At 37.7% G+C, this 17915-nt stretch overlaps 1 protein-coding gene across 1 annotated transcript in view; it reads right to left on the minus strand.

Moving 5' to 3' along the window:
- The window catches only part of PJA2 (praja ring finger ubiquitin ligase 2), a 72798-nt gene that overhangs the window by 24251 nt on the left and 30632 nt on the right, over positions 1-17915 (minus strand). The window contains exon 5 of the mRNA XM_070373205.1: positions 9560-9745. Within this exon, the coding sequence (XP_070229306.1) occupies positions 9560-9745 (186 nt within the window). The remainder of the gene's footprint in view (positions 1-9559; positions 9746-17915) is intronic.

The following is a 17915-nucleotide window of genomic DNA, read 5'->3' on the forward strand; positions in this document are numbered from 1 at the left end:
TCTAAAAAATCTGCCTTCTTTAGATGTGAATCTGTTTATTTGATATGTATTATCTATACTCTCACTATTTTCTTTTTGCAGGAGAAAAGTAAGAAAAACTCACCCTAGGTAATCTGAATCGTTAAGTCCCGATCTTGAGTAGCTCCCCTCAGTTACAGTAAGGCCACGTTGCTCAGCCTGGCCTACAAACCCTGCAAAGCAGGAGCCCGCCTCTGGGCATGCCACCCCGACCCCTTCATTGCTCTCCCGCTGCTCTCTCCCCTCCTGGAGCTGTGGAGCTCAGCCCGCCTTGCGGACACCCCCTCCACGTGAAAGGCTCCTTCCACCAGGCATGTGCACGGCCACTCCCCTGCCTGCTGCTCAGACCATAGGCACTGTCGCTGCTTCAAGGGAAGCCTGCGTGACCACTCATTTTAAGCAGCTCACCAGCCACTGCTGATACAGCATTCTGCTTATTCTCCTTATAGACCTTCCTTTTACTTATCATTTTCTTATTTACTATTAGTCATTCTTCCACTAGAAAATAAGCTAACAGAAACAGCGGTAGACAAATCAACGACACAGATAAAGAAAAGAAGAAAAATGAAAGTAGGGGAAAAGAGCACTTGATAAATGACACTGAGACAACTGGGAACACACATGGGGGAGGGAGGGACGTTACATTTTGATGTCATTATTTAGCCTTAAATAAATTCCAGATCTATTTTATAAAAATGCATGCCTGCCTTCAATATCTCTAAAAAACACAAGTACTAGAAGAACCACAAGAGAAATTTCCACAAAAATCTCAGTGTTGTTCTAAACATGATGCAAAATTTTGAAGCCAAAGATAAACTGATTGCTAAATTTCACAACATACACACTGAAGAAAATGCTCATGGAAAAGCCAAAACACCAAGAACTTGGACGTGAAGACCAAACTGAGGAAAATTAATAATTATAATATATAAGAAAAAACAGCATTTCAAGGCTGCAAACACTGAACAAAAGCTACTTTCAAATTTACAAATAAGACAATTATACTGTTAGAATTTTCTTATTCATTTTATTTGACAAAAAATACCTTTTAGCATACCAAAAGGAGGTTAAATAATATAGTCGTAGCAAAGTTTCATTTTAGTTTGGGTTTAAGATGAGAAATGTTGTACAACAATTTATGTATCTCAACTTGAAGAACAGCTAATTAGAACTCTATTCATTGTAATGTGCAAATTTAACTTTAGGGATAAAAACATTTATGAAAGAGATGTAGACAATGCCCACATATAAGAAACAACACATTTTAAATATAAAGAAACTATCTCCTTCTATACCTAAATCCATAAATGTTTAATTTCTGCTCCTCAACTACACTTCATAATAACATACTTATATGATTCAGTCTAATAAAACGAGAGAAATGAGCATACCAAAATATGCTTATTTTGTAAAGTTTTAATGTCTCATACATAAAGACAGTACATGCTTTCTTGTGCATAATTTAGTTTCAGTAAAATTAAGCCTCAAACAGTTTTAAAGTACAGATCAAACTAAAAATCCCTGCACAGCAGACCTCTCTTCTCAGCTTTCTGAGAGTACCTGGCACAGTGTCCTCTAACTCTCCTGGGACTCACTTGCCTCCCCCAGACTGGCAGCTTCTCAAGGGCATAACACGTTGTTGTGTCTCCTCATTACCCTGGAGGAGGGCATGGCAACCCACTGCAGTGTTTCTGCCTGGGGAATCCAATGGACAGGGGAGCCTGGTGGACTTCTGTCCATGGGGTCACAGAGTCGGACACGCCTGAGCGACTGAGCCCAGCGCACACATTAGAGCCTTACTCCCTGTAACATGTGCTTGACACTTAATAGGTTCTCTCTCTGTGTTGCAAATATAATAATAAACCCTTGAAAAATAAATATTTTAAAAGTCAAATAATTTAGAGATTAAGCCTAGAATAGTCCTTGGAAATGTCTGTTATTTCAATATACACCTACAAGAAGTACATTTCTTTTTATTATACGGCTATCAAAATGACTGTTACGCTGTAATTCAGATATCTAACATAAAACTCAAATACACAGTTGAAAATTATTCAGTACAAGAAATATTAATTTATGAGTTTTTTTAATTCAAAGAAGAAAACTAACATAAATTATTCTGAATCTAAATGATAATGTCATTAATACTCTTTCAACTTTATAAATAATCCTTGGCTACATATTTTGTTTAAACATTTGTTTCTCTCTTTCACAACTCATTACAAAACAGCTGCAGAAACAGAAAATAAGTGCTATGTGGCATACGCTCTCAACATGTTACACAAAGGCCATTCACCATTTAACAAGATCGATCAGGCTAGAAGAGTGGCACTGTGGTTGGACGGAGTTGGCCTGACAGTGTAACAAAAGGAATTTTGATCTTTAAAAAAAAAAAAAAGTTGAACAACAGGACACCAGAAGTACCCAGGACCAGCTGTTGCCTCCCCAGAGCTACAATGCAGGAGTCTCTGATCCTAGAGGCCCTCTTCCTGAGCTCTGGATCATACCTTCTCAAGAATCTCACTTACCTTTGCTCTAATCATCAGTAAGTTACTTTCTCCTTGAACATTCTATAAGCAAACAATCATGCTTCTAGGTTTTTAGGGGTGAGGACAACCCTTTTCTAGGCCTAAAATCCACGTGGAATCTCTTCCTTTTTGTAAAGAATTGGGTATCTCCATTTCCTCATCTTCAATTCCCTTTATTTTTTAATTCCTTTTTTTTCCAAATGCAAAACATATACAACCTATTTTAGTTATATAGTATATTATACTGAACAATCAGAGCCAGCCACCCAAGCCAGGAACTAGAACATCAGCACTGACTAGCACACACCTTGTGTTCTATACTTTCTCTATCCCCTTCGCCTGACACTCCAGAGCAAAGTTCAGTTCAGTTCAGTCGCTCAGTCGTGTTCGACTCTATGCGACCCCATGAATCGCGGCACGCCGGGCCTCCCTGTCCATCACCAACTCCCGGAGTTCACTCAGACTCACGACCATAGAGTCAGTGATGCCATCCAGCCATCTCATCCTCTGTCATCCCCTTCTCCTCCTGCCCCCAATCCCTCCCAGCATCAGAGTCTTTTCCAATGAGTCAACTCTTCGCATGAGGTGGCCAAAGTACTGGAGTTTCAGCTTTAACATCATTCCTTCCAAAGAAATCCCAGGGCTGATCTCCTTCAGAATGGACTGGTTGGATCTCCTTGCAGTCCAAGGGACTCTCAAGAGTCTTCTCTAACCACAGTGCAAAAGCAGCAATTCTTCGGCGCTCAGCCTTCTTCACAGTCCAACTCTCACATCCATACATGACCACTGGAAAAACCATAGCTTTGACTAGACGGACCTTTGTTGGCAAAGTAACGTCTCTGCATTTCAATATGCTATCTAGGTTGGTCATAACTTTTCTTCCAAGGAGTAAGCGTCTTTTAATTTCATGGCTGCAGTCACCATCTGCAGTGATTTTGGAGCCCCAAAAAATAAAGTCTGACACTGTTTCCACTGTTTCCCCATCTGTTTCCCATGAAGTGATGGGACCAGATGCCAAAGTACCATCATGTTAATGCTGTTTTCATTCCATTGCTTCTGAAAGATGTTTTCACTATTTTTTTATACTTAAATAAGATATTTACTACTGCCTGTTTTTAAACTTTATGAAATAGGTATGATACACATTTTCCCAGGAATGGTTATTCTCTCTCAGCATTCTATCTTTAAGATTCATCCATGTTTCTATATCTAACTATGGCTCATTCATTACCTCTGCTGTGTAATACTCTATGTATGAATACATTAATTTTTCTTATTAATACTTGGGTAATAATATCCACCTCAACAAGCAGCGTGTAGGAACTGATTCACATCCTCCAAAACACCCGATGCTGCTGATACAATAGGTGATTAAAAGAAGACGCCCCCTTGTGACCCCTTTTTTGTTGTTATTTTTTGGCTGCACCACACAGCATGTGGGATCTTAGTTCCCCGACCAGGGACTGAACCTGCACTCCCTGCATTAGAAGCACAGAGTCCTAACCACAAGACCACCAGGGAAGTCCCCCTCCTTGTGTTCTTAATGCACACTCCCTGATTGCTAATGATCTAAGCATCTTTTGATATTTTTAATTCACCGTTAATAGTTCCCTTCAGTGAATTATTTGCTCAAGGTTTGATCATTTTACAATCAGACTAAGTTTTGCTTCCTGATTTCTAGCTCACTATGCACTCTGCACATTAAGACCTTATACTGTACGTACAGTTTCCTAATTTGGTTCTCTCCTTTTCTATCTTTGTTATCTTTTATTAATCTCCCATCCTGCCATGCTAACATTTCCTCCTCATTGGCCATAGAAATGGTACACTTGTCTTACTCCTGATCTTAAGGGGGAAGTTTTTTTTAATGCTTCTTTATTGAAAATCATTTCTATTTTTTTAGATAGGTTTTATGAGGAATCTATCTCATAGGAAATTCTGTTCTGATCTTAGTTTCTGAATTTTTATCATGATGAGATGCTGAACATTACAAGGTTTTATGAGGAACCTATCTCATAGGAAATTCTGTTCTGATCTTAGTTTCCGAATTTTTATCATGATGAGATGCTGAACATTACAAGTGATTTTTTTTTTCCCCACATAAAAAAAAAATCTACAGAATCTGTCATTTGAATTTTCTTCTGTATTTTGCTAATGTGGTGATAACATTGACAGGTATTCTACATGAAACTACTTTTACATACCTGGAATAAACTCAAATTGGTAACTGAATTTCACCTGTTAAAAAAATACACTTAACAAATTCAGATTTCCAATAATTCTGTTTAGGAGTCTGATGTATACTTTAATGAATTAAATAAGCTTATAATTTCCTTCATACACTCTTTTGGTACTAGGGTTATACTGGCCTTATTTGAACGACTTGGAGAAATAGTTCTTTTCTCATTCTCTTGAAGAGTAGTATGATATGACCTTTGAAAGTCTAGAGAGAATTTAAGACAATTCAGCTCTAAAACCATTTGGATCAGTTGTTTTCTCCATGGAAAGATGATAAACCACTGATTACATATCTGTAATAGTTACCATATTATTTAGGGCAGTGATGAATTCTATTTTTCTAGGAATTTGTCAACTTCTAAGTTTTCAAATGCACTGATCTAAGTTCACAGTGTTCTTGGTCCATACGACCTTCACTGGTTTTGCAGCTCTGCCCCCATCTGCATGCCCACATCATTCATCTGTGTCATCTTCATTCTCCTAGTGCAATGTCTTCTTGTTTGTATCAGCTTCTGGCTTCTTTAATTCTCTCTACTGGTATTGTTTTCTAATCACGTTGACTTTCGTTCTTATCTTCTCTAACTCTGATTCTTATCTTACCTTAGTTTATTTATTCTAATAATCCTTTTCTATGCATAGCTACTCCATCTTCAGCTTTTGTTTTTTTTTCTAACATAAGTATTTATAAAGATAAATTTACCTGTAAATATCAATTTCATTATAATCCCACAGTTTTTGATTGGTGGTATTTTCATTATCATTGAGTTGCATGCTTTTTAAACTTCTAGTATGATTTCTTCTTTGTCCTACTGGTTTTTCAGAAGGACAGATAATTTCAAATGCAAAGGGGGTTTTATATAACATACATGTATTATTTATTTATAAAATTAATTACATTATGGTCAGAGAAAATGGTCTGCAGGATACTGATTCTTCGAAATGTGTTAATCTGTGCTTTGCAGTCTATAGTACACGTTCACTTTTTGTGTGTTTTTGTATTCCACACCATGCAGTGTTCATTAAACCATGTTTAAATGAGTTGCTCAAATCTGCAATTAATTTTTTGTATCCATTAATTAGAAATTCAGAAAGGTATTTAAAATTGTTCTAATATGACAGACAATCTGTCAATATTCTCTAGTTTGATTAAATTTTGATTTATATCTTTTGAGTCTATTTTATTAGGTACATTCAAGTTTAAACCTGCTACATTTTACTGGAAAATTGGACTTATTACGTAGTGACCGTCACCCTCCCCAATAATGCTTTCTGTCTTTAAGTATACTTTGCTAATGCTAGTATGATTAGTCCATTTTCTTTTAGTTAGTATTTCCCTGAAGTATCATTTTCTGTCCTTTAACTTTCAATCTTTCTGTATGCTAATGCTTTAAGTGTGGGTTTTATAAACAACATTTAACTTAAAAAATCTAACTGATTTGAAGCTTTATCTTCCACAAGCAGGGAGTAAACAGTTCATATTTGTTACAGAACTTTTTCTCAAGTGCTTTTTTTAATCTCTATTTTTCTTCCATGTTTTAAGGCTTTTTTTTCCTTTCTTTATTGTTATTTGGATTGACTTTAAATGTTATTTTTCCATGTCTCAAGTTTCTTTTTTCCTTGTATACAGGTTTCTAACACATATACTCTGTATTTATTCTTATAATGGCTATCCTTAAAATTTTACCGTACAAATTTACCTTATGTCAAAAGTTAACTTTCAGACCTCTCCCAAACTATACACTTCAATGCTGATCTTTTCCATCAACTGAAACACTACTGCCATACAGCGTATTAGTTCTGCCCTTCTCACCAACTGCCTTCTGTTTTTTAAAATCAAATTACTGCATTTTTTATTACAGGATACTGATGCAAGCACTAGATGACTTCCTATGTGTTTCTGTTTGTGCTCATGTATCTGTACATCTAACTACAATTCAGGACACTTTCCTTAAGCTTATAAGCTAAATATCCACGTGTCTCCTGCCATCTACAATGCATGTCTAACTCACACTTAAAATTCCAAAAAGGGGTTCCTACTTTCCAATTCTCTCCCCAGGCTTCCTCATCTTAGTCAATGACATTAATGTCTACCTACTGCTCAAAATGCCCAGTCATAATTGACTGATTTATCCCTCATCTCATATACCAATTCATTCTAATATTTATAACTCAAAAATAGTCCCAAACTTGTTTACCTTTTAAAATTCTCACTATCAGATATCCCCTCACAGCCTAACTCACTCTTACCTTCTTTTTTACTTTAGTCCCTTTCCAATTCAATCTCCACAAAGCTGTTTGATCTTTTAAAAATGTGTGTTAAATCAGTTAATTCTCCACACTTAAACCCTCACTGCTCTCTGAATAATTCCAGCTGCTGTGTGTTCTTCAGCCTGGTTCCCGCCCACTCCCTCTCATCTTGCTCTCTGTCGCTCATCTGCTTCAGCTCCGCTGTCTTCTGGCATGCCATGCCCTTTCCTTTTCAGCACCTCTGCTCTCATCGTTCCTACTGCCTAGAAAGCTCTCCCTCAACTGCCAATTCTCATCTTTTAGAACTCAGTTCAGAAGTCAATTCCTAAGAGAAGTCCTCCCTGACCATTCTATATATAAGCACCTGTTAGTTGCTTTATTACATTTGTGTTTCATTCCCTTCACCGTAATTATCAGTTTGTGATTTACAATTATTTCCATCTTACATATTGCCTGCCACCCCCACCATCACGTGAGCTTCATGAAGGAGCTTGGCCTTGCTCACTGATACAATCCCAGGGTCCAGGACAATGCTTACTGCATGCTCAGCACATGGCACACACTGCACGCTCAGTAAATGTTTGCTGCATGACAGTTACACACCAAACATTACATACGAAGTTTTTCACCAATTACATACAAAAAATTTAATACTTAGTGGGAGAATCCCAGGGATGGCGGAGCCTGGTGGGCTGCCATCTATGGGGTCCCACAGAGTCGGACACGACTGAAGCGACTTAGCAGCAGCACCAAGCTAACTAATTGAAGGCAGGACGAGAAGGGGATGGCAGAGGATGAGACGACTGGATGCCATCACTGACTCAATGGACATGAGTTTGAGCAAGCTCCAGGAGCTGGTGATGGACAGGGAGGCCTGGCGTGCTGCAGTCCATGGGGTCGAAAAGAGTCGGACACGACTGAGCGACTGAAATCAACTGAACTGAAACTAATAATAATTAAAGATGATCAAAGTCAGGAAGAGGGGAAAAAACACCTCAACCTACCATTATCAAAACCAATTGTAAATTCCTTTCTTTACAAATTTTCTAATGTTTTTTATTTCTAGATTTTCTTATAGAATTAATCTCAAACTGGAAATTTATATTTTTTGAAAAGTAAAAATTTGATGTTTGTCCAAGTTGAAATAGTTTTTTCCTAAGAAAATATATTTACCAAAATAGATTTCATGAGACTAAATTAGAACCAATTATCATCATAAAGAAATTTTAATTATCAAAGAAATACTCCCTCAAAATAAAATACCAAGCCCGAAAGGTTTCACAAACAAATACAAACAGCCTTTAAAGTAGTAAGAAGCTATTTAAACACCAGGAGACACAATGTATATAAATATATATATATTTATGTACTCTTTTAGCAAAGCGAGTATCAAACTTATCAAGACCAAAAAAAACCACACAAATAGGGAAAATTCACACAGCTCTCAATATAAAAATCCTATGTAAAATGCTGGCAAAAAGAATCTAGCAGCTCATTAAAACAACAATAAACCATGACTATGTGATCATGATGGGCTAATTATAAGAAGTAAGGGTAGTTGAATATTAGGAAATCGAGTAACAGAATAACTGCTCACGATTACTAGGCCAAAAGTGAAAAATCATTATGTCATTTCCATTGGTGCTAACAAGACTTTAAAATTCAACAAACATTCTTACCAGAAACCTATAAAATACAAAATGGGGAAAGTTTCTTTAATGTGATTTAAAACAAAAAAAATTCTTTGTGTATGAGTGTGTATGTATGAAATCAGTCTAAACACCAGCGTCTCTCTTACCCAGGAAATGCTAGTGGAGCAAGAGCTGGTAAGCAATGGCCCACAGCTTATTTCCAGCCTGCCACCTGTTTCCATAAAACAATTTTACTGGAAGACAGCTACACCCATTCATTTACATATTACCTATGGCTACTTTTACACTGCAACAACAGAACTGAGCAGCTCCAATAGAGACTGACACACAAAGCTGAAAATATTCACTATCTAGCCCTTCAGAGTATAAACTTGACAAGCTCTACACTACAGCATTCCCATTAAAGTTAGGAAAACACAAAGATATTTAACATCAACCCAATGACTGGAGATCTGATCCAATGCAATCAGACAGCAACAGTAAAACTTCCCCTTTTACAACTGCCTGTGTCCCCAGGAACAACCACTGACTCCCCCGACGGCCGTCCCTTCCACCTCGTCAGCATCTCCAGAGAAGCAGGTGGCTCTGATTCACTCATACCTGACTTAACCAAAACAATCGTTTAAATGCCCACGGTTTCTTTTAATAAAGCAAAATGGAAACACAGACTGTACTTCAAGAGAAGACACTGTAATTACCAGTATTTTCAAGTTAATTGTTCTTTGGAAAATAACCAAAAGCATAACAAAATTCAGCAGGATCTACTGGTCCTACATAGGGCTTGCAAATGTGATTAACAGCATACCCAACATTTGAATGTGATGCGTAACACTTCATGCAATGCACGTAAAAATCACAAATCCTACTGGTACACACCCTTCCTGAAGAGACAACTCCTGGTTCTCTTCTTCGGGACCACTGCTGTCGCTCTGTAGTTCAGGCTCATTCTCATCTTTCCCTGGCAGAGTCTCCCAGCTTTCATCGCTTGAGGACTGATCTTTTTCTGTACCAGAAAATCGATGAGGCAAAGAAGCAGACCATTCTCCATCACTGCATTCTGAACTGCAAGTTTAGAACAGAAAAAAACTGTCATTACAAGTGTGTTTATCATCTGGAGTGTTAACCGGGCATCATGGTAGAGAATGGACTACTGATGCTCTGTATGTTTCATCAGGAGATGATTCAATTTTAACACATTTTAAAATAGAGATAAATATTCAGCAGAATGTAACACTTTCAAATGAATATATTATATGGCAAGTTATAAAATTATCAATTTTTTTTTTCTTCATTAAAGTAACTAATTCCATGGTGCTTAGATATAGGTTCTTTATATTTTAGACATATTCTAAACAAAATTTTAATTTATTCAGTAATCACAATTTAAATGGTATCTGGAATATATAATGAGAGTTGTTACTCACTCTATCTATCCACAACAACTTTGTAATTACCTACTGACAACTGATATCATATCCTCTATGAATAAATTTTCACTATTACCATGTTCAATGGAGAAAGATTCAAATTCATTCAAAACTGCACTGACAAATCTTTTCCGAAGTCCTTTGGTAGGACTATGAACACAAAATAAATCTCAACAGAATATTTAGATAAGGAATGAAATAAGTGATAAAAGGGTTAATGAAAAAGTTTCAGAAAAATTACTTTTAGTTATGCGTATTTAACTGGTTAGTTTGTTTACATTCAACAACTTGCGAAGCATTAGTCATCTTATATTTGCTGTTGTTTAGTCACTAAGTCGTGTCCAACTCTTCTGCAACCCCATGGACGTGGCCCGCCAAGGTTCCTCTGTCCGTGGGTTTTCCCAGGAAAGAATATTGGAGCAGCTTGCCATTTCCTGCTCCAGGGGATCTCTCTGACCCAGGGATCGAACCTATGTCTCCTGTATTGGTAGGCGGATTCTTGGCTTACCACCAAGCCCCCAGGGAAGCCACATCTTATATTACCAAAAGCTACAATATTACTTAACAGTGTTGAATATAAATTATAAATGCTCTTTCCAGTCATATCAATCATTCTGGTCAAGAATTCCCTTAAAGATTACCTTTTTTGCACTGACTTTTAAGAAAACAAAAAAATAACAAACTTTATGTTTTTGTAAGGAAGCGATAGTTGGTATTGTCTTCTTCTATAGGCAGATGAACCCAAGAGATCAAGACGCAATTAACAAAGAGAAGCACTGATCTGAGCTCTGAGAAATTAACAGAAGAAAAGAAATAAAATCAACTTCCAGTTTTCAGAAAACAATGGGCAGCAGGTCACAAATATCCTGGGGAAGGACAGAACAAAGCCCTGGCATAGCGAGTAACAGGTGGGCCTTCACTGGTATGCACCAAAACCGCTTCTATTCTGTAAAACCCTCTCTGGTCCAAAGAATATCCTAAGATCAAGTAAATCATTTTCAGACTTGTATCAGTGTCAAAATCGAACAAAGAAATAGTTTTAAAGGAGCTTACTGAACTAACTTTCCTTGAATATGAAGTTTCTCAAATTTATAGCTAAATTACCAACTCCAATTTTGGTTTAAGAAGCAGGGTAAGATTTCTACATTAGTTTGTGGCAATTTTTAACATGCTTGCTTAAAAGCAAACCTCATTATTAAACATTTCTCTCAGAGTAAGGTCCTGTCCAGAAAGATAACATATGAAACGTCTGAACTTTTATCAATTAGTGAAATAACTGATGGAATACCTCTAAATTTCAGTATAAAAAGGATGTCTATGATCAACTATCAATTTATTTAAGACGCTTATGTTGAGGACTGGCAAACTATGCATCTCATTAGCCAAATCTGGCCCTGCTGCCTGTTTTACTTTTTAATGGTATGTGAGCCAAAAATGGTTTTTATATTTGATTTTGCCTCTTAGTCAGCAAAACCTAAAATAATTAATATCTGACCCTTTAAGAAAGTTTGTAGACACCTGGCCAACATCATTGCTACTCAATATATATAACGCTCATCTCTAAGTAGGTAACTTTTTAAACATGTATCACCAGCCCTGACCACATACTAAGCTTTCATAACCACTAACTCCCCACCAAATATTTTTTAGATTTTTCACACTCCTTTTAAAAATTATGTATGTATAACAAAATTCATCTGCTATTTAAGTCCCTTTCTTGATTTTTTATCTGCTAATGGTATTATCCTGCCCTTAAGCTGGATAGATCTCTGACTCTTCACAAACTCCTCACACTTAAGTCTTCTCTTACTTCCCATTTTTTCTGTTCAATGGCTCTTATATCCTAGCTCCCTTTTCTCCATTTCCCCTAAAAAACTCTGGCTCAAGTGTTTTCTCCAAACCTAGACTTAAGACAATTATTAACTCAGTTCAGTTCAGTCACTCAGTCATGTCCGACTCTTTGCGACTCCATGAAAAGCAGCACGCCAGGCCTCCCTGTCCATCACCAACTCTCAGAGTCTACCTAAACCCATGTCCATCAGTCGGTGATGCCATCCAACCATCTCATCCTCTGTCGCCCCCTTCTCCAACCTTCAATCTTTCCCAGCATCAGGGTCTTTTCAAATGAGTCAGCTCTTCGCACGAGGTGGCCAAAGTATTGGAGTTTCAGCTTCAATATCAGTCCTTCCAACAAATATTCAGGACTGAGTTCCGTTAGGATGGACTGGTTGGATCTCCTTGCAGTCCAAGGGACTCTCAAGAGTCTTCTCCAACACCACAGTGCAAAAGCATCAATTCTTCAGCACTCAGCTTTCTTCACAGCCCAACTCTCATATCCATACATGACCACCGGAAAAACCATAGCCTTGACTAGACGGACCTTTGTTGGCAAAGTAATGTTTCTGCTCTTTAATATGATGTCTACGTTGGTCATAACTTTCCTTCCAAGGAGTAAGCGTCTTAATTTCATGGCTGTAGTCACCATCTGCAGTGATTTTGAAGCCCAAGAAAATAAAGTCAGCCACTGTTTCCACTGTTTCCCCATCTATTTCCCATGAAGTGATGGGACCAGATGCCATGACCTTAGTTTTCTGGATGTTGAGCTTTAAGCCAACATTTTCACTCTCCTCTTTCACTTTTATCAAGAGGCTCTTTAGTTCTTCTTCACTTTCGTCATAAGGGTGGTGTCATCTGCATATCTGAGGTTACTGATATTTCTCCCGGCAATCTGATTCCAGCTTGTGCTTCTTCCAACCCAGCGTTTCTCATGATGTACTCTGCATAGTAGTTAAATAAGCAGGGTGACAATATACAGCCTTGATGTACTCCTTTTCCTATTTGGAACCAGTCTGTTGTTCCATGTCCAGTTCTAACTTTTGCTTCCTGACCTGCATACAGGTTTATCAAGAGGCAGGTCGTCTGGTATGCCCATCTTTTCCAGAATTTTCCACAGTTTATTGTGAACCACACAGTCAAAGGCTTTGGCATAGTCAATAAAGCAGAAATAGATGTTTTTCTGGAACTCTCTTGCTTTTTCAGATGATCCAGAGGATGCTGGCAATTTGATCTCTGGTTCCTCTGCCTTTTCTAAAACCAGCTTGAACATCTGGAAGTTCACGGTTCACGTATTGCTGAAGCCTGGCTCGGAGAATTTTAAGCGTTACTTTACTAGCTAGTGTCCCTAAATTTAACCCCAACTCTCTCAACTCAATTAAAAAGCATATTCTGAATATTCCTATCACTTTAATTTACATCAAACAGTACATTTATAATGTTACTCCAAAAAATATTATATTTTATAATAAAATATTATAAATAATAGATTTATATTAAAACAATATAGGAACTTCAACAGTTCCTCTCCACTAAGGCTTATTTCACACACATAAGCCATCTGCCTACAGCCCTCACAACTCTTGCTACAGGTGTCCAGTAACACTGTGCCTTAAGGTAATGCAGCTGAGAACACAGGTTCTGGAGTCAGCTGGCCTGGATTTGAATTCACCAGTTATTTGCTGTGGAAAAGTTATTTAACATCTCTGTGCCTTTACTGTGTCACCTATCAGAAGAATATAGTAATAGTATCCACTATCACACTGAGTTTATTTGAGGAGTAAATGGGTTAATATACAGAAAACATTCTAACAGGGCCTGGTAAAAGTATCATCAGCAACTATTAAGAAATCATTTTTTAAATAATACGTTTTTTTGTTACCTAAATACATTTTAGTTATCTCCTAAGCAATATTGGTAAAGTTCCAAATGTGATGTGCCAGCTTGATTATTTTTTTCTAATTCACATCAAAATAAATATATAATGATAAAATTACGAAAACTTTGTGCCATTTAATATTTTAGCCACTCGAAAAAATACTAGTGTATAGGAAAAAAAAAGTTTTAACTTCGAATGGCACTGATGATTTACTACAATCTGATCCCAGTTATGAGTATATTCTCACATGCAACACTTTCCTTCCAATATGCTCTATTCCAAATACTGTCCCTCAAATATGAATTTTCATCACAACTATTGCTCCCACCACCACAAATGTTTTCACAATCACCTCACCTTCTTTTTTCATTTCAGGGCCAGATCATTCCTTCAAGACCTTCCCCTACAACACTGCTTCTTTTGTTTTTCAACTGATCCACAGACTAGCTTTTTTTTTTTTTTTAGGCAGATAAAGGCTTGTCTTTTATTGAATGAGTGATCTATGCAATTGCCGAGGCCACTATGTACAGAGCAGAGGGGGAGAACTTTATTTCTTGGTCTCTTCCTCCTTGGACAGAGTCTTAATGATTTCCTCTTTCTTGGCCTGGAGCCGCTCTTCACGGCGCTTGCGGGCTTCCTTGGTCTTAGACCTGCGGGCCTCAGCCTGGTCTGCCAGAAGCTTCTTGCGAGCCTTGTCTGCTTTCAGCTTGTGGATATGTTCTATGAGGATCCGCTTGTTTTTGAACACATTACCCTTCACCTTCAGGTACAATTCAGTCTGAACCACTGAAATGCAGCTGCTTCTGTAGCGCTGCATTTAAAGGCATCTTTCTTAAGTGCAAACTCAGTTTCTTTTCCCAGAAAAGCATCCAAGGAGATCTGCTTGTATTGTCAAGTATCTGTAAGCTCTTAGAAGTTAACTAAGACTGTATTATCAAATGATTTTAAATAGTGAATTTTCAGTGATATCAGTTTATTTAAAAAGGACCAACAATCTTCTTTAGCATACGTTCTCTAGAAATTAATACACATGGACGATATAAATGGTAAAAAGTAATATCGATAATTTCCTATTACTATTTCATTCTGAACATTATTATCTATGACAAATTTCCCAATTTAATGTCTGTTACTAATTTGTAGCTCTAAAAATCCAAATTGGTTCAGAGAGCTAGTCAAAGGAAATTTAACTATGATTAAGATTTCTTAGTACGAAAAGCAAAAAACCTACCACAGGTTATTTCTTTACTGAAGAAACAAGATACTGTATATAACATCAGGTAAAGTTCCGTCTATGATGTGTTACAGCCTTTTTCACCCTAACGGTGGAATACGATGATGGCAAGAGCAAGCTTTGAAGTCTGACAGTTAGCTTAAGATCTGCTCAGTACTTATAGGACAAGCCTGGACAATGAATGAACTTCCCTGAGTTCACTTTTCCTCATCTGTTAAATTAGGATATTAATGTTTCCCTTTCAAGTCTACAGTGATGTTTAAATGAAAAACAGATAAAATGTTTTGCACAATTTTCAGAAAATGGCAAACATTTAATAAAAGTGGTAGTTACTTCTTTCATTGTATAACCTACCTGCTTAGAAATTTCAATAGGATTTCCTGCCAGCACACCACCATTTTCCTCCTTTCTCTACCAAAGGAAATCTGCTCAATACCTTCTGGTCTGTCTTACTGAACAGACAAACTGACAGTATTGTCAGTCTCCTGGTCCCCTGACAGCTTTACACCAGAGCTCAGCAAATTATGCCCCAGTGCAAAAGCAGAATCTGCCCACCCGTCTGTTTTTCGGTGGCATGGAAGCTAAGGGTGTTTTTTGCATTTTAAAACGCTCATGTAAGTATCCACATAATATACTCAATTTTGCCTTTTGGTCCACAGAGCTTAAAATATTTACTATCTACTTAATCTTTTAAAAAAAGTTTGCAGACCCCAAAGAAGACATAGCAAAGAAGCATCCAACACAGATCAGTGGAAGAGAAACCGTGGAGCAGAAAAGTGTGAGCAAACAGCTCAGTGGCAGCACTGAAGTCACAGAAGATGTATACAGAGTAAAAAATCAATTAGCTATGGAAACTAGAGAATATAGAAATAATAAAGGGAATTAAAATTTTGAGGCATTTAATAAGAGTAGATAGTGAAATAAAAGAAGCAGTGGGTGTGAAACATTTATTCTGAAAACTCAGCAGTGGAAAACATAAACAGGCAAGTAATAAAAAGAGAAAGCAAGATCAATGAACGTTGCCCCCAGGATTTATAAAATTGAAGGAAACTAGGGGTAAAGACAATAAATAAGCAAGATATCAGGCACAACTGCTAAAGAAAAAATTTCGGAAGAAATTTAAAATAGGAACCAATACCAACATATTATGTTAGTATGCTAATATGTATTCTTACGGAGGAGCGGAAAACAAGATGGATCACATTCTACTATTTCAGTATCTCCGGGAAAGTAGAGACACAGTTAATCAACTGAGTGACATGACGATAAGTAACTAAAAGAAAAAGATTGCAAAATAATTTTTCAAGAACAAGCAACAGAACAAACACGACGAAGATTCATCTTGGACTGGTGAGCACTCATTTGTTGTTGATTATAAAAGCACACGAGTCAAACACTTTAAATTTCTCAAAGTAAAAACGAAAACACCACTGTGCGTTTCACATAGTCTTTCACTAGTACTGTCTTCCATCAGGATTCAGAACCATACTCAAAAGCAGAAAACTGTAACTTACTCAAATACTACGCTCTTTACAGATTTAATTGTGAACCAAGAACCGTTTTTCATATAAATAAAATTATATGTGGTTTCCGTTGCTGTTCGTTGTTCAGTTGCTCAGTCGTGTCTGACTCTCTGCCACCCCATGGACTGCAGCATGCCAGGTTTCCCTGTCTTTCACTACCTCCCAGAGTTTCCTCAAACTCACGTCTATTGTCGATGATGCCATCCAACCACCTCACCCTCTGTTGCCCCCTTCTCCTCCTGCCCTCAATCTTTCCCAGCATCACGGTCTTTTCCAATGAGTCAGTTCTTTGCATCAGGTGGCCAAAGTACTGGAGCTTCAGTTTCAGCCTCAGTCCTTACAGTGGATACTTAGGGCTGATTTCCTTTAGTTTTGACTGGTTGGATTTCCCTGCAGTCCAAGGGACTCTCAAGAGTCTTCTCTTGCACCACAGTTCAAAAACATCAATTCTTTCATGCTCAGCCTTCTTTATAGTCCAACTCTCACATCCATACATGATTAATGGAAAAACCATAACTTTTGACTACTATATGGACCTTCGTCAGCCAAGTAGTATCTCTGCTTTTTAAAACACCACCTAGGTGTGTCGTAGCTTTTCTTCCAAGGAGCATCTTTGAATTTCATGGCTGCAGACACTGTCCTCAGTGATTCTGGAGCCCAAGAAAATAAAGCCTCTCACTGCTTCCACTGTTTCCCCATCTATTTGCCATGAAGTGATGGGACCGGATGTCATGATCTTAGTTTTCTGAATGCTGAGTTTTAAGTCAGCTTTTCCACTCTCGTCTTCTACCTGCATCAAGAGGCTCTATAGTTCCTCTTTGCTTTCTGCCATAAGGGTGGTGTTCTCTGCATCTCTGAGCTTACTGACAATTCTCCCAGCAATCTTGATTCCAGCTTGTGCTTCATTCTGGCATCTGGCGTGATGGACTTTGCATCTAAGTGGTTTTTCTATCATATTCAAAAGAGCTACATGCACCCCAACGTTCACGGCAGCACTGTTTACAGCAGCCAGGACACGGGAGCAACCGGTCATCCATTGAGAGGTGAATGGATAAAGAAGATGTGGTGCGTATATACAGTGGAATATTACTCACCCATAAAAAGGAACAAATTTGAGTCAGCTGAATTGAGGTGGATGAACCTAGAACCTATTACGCACAGTGAAGCAAGTCAGAAAAAGAAAAGCAAATATAAAATCACAGATATATGGAACCTAGAAAAATGGTACTGATGAACCTATTTGCAGGGCTGGGACAGAGATGCAAGCACAGAGAACACACTTGTGGACACAGTGAGGGAAGGAGAAAGTGGGACAAATTGAGAAGAGCAGCACTGA

This window comes from Bos mutus, chromosome 7 (assembly GCF_027580195.1).
Source record: "Bos mutus isolate GX-2022 chromosome 7, NWIPB_WYAK_1.1, whole genome shotgun sequence".
Classification (NCBI taxonomy): Eukaryota; Metazoa; Chordata; class Mammalia; order Artiodactyla; family Bovidae; genus Bos; species Bos mutus.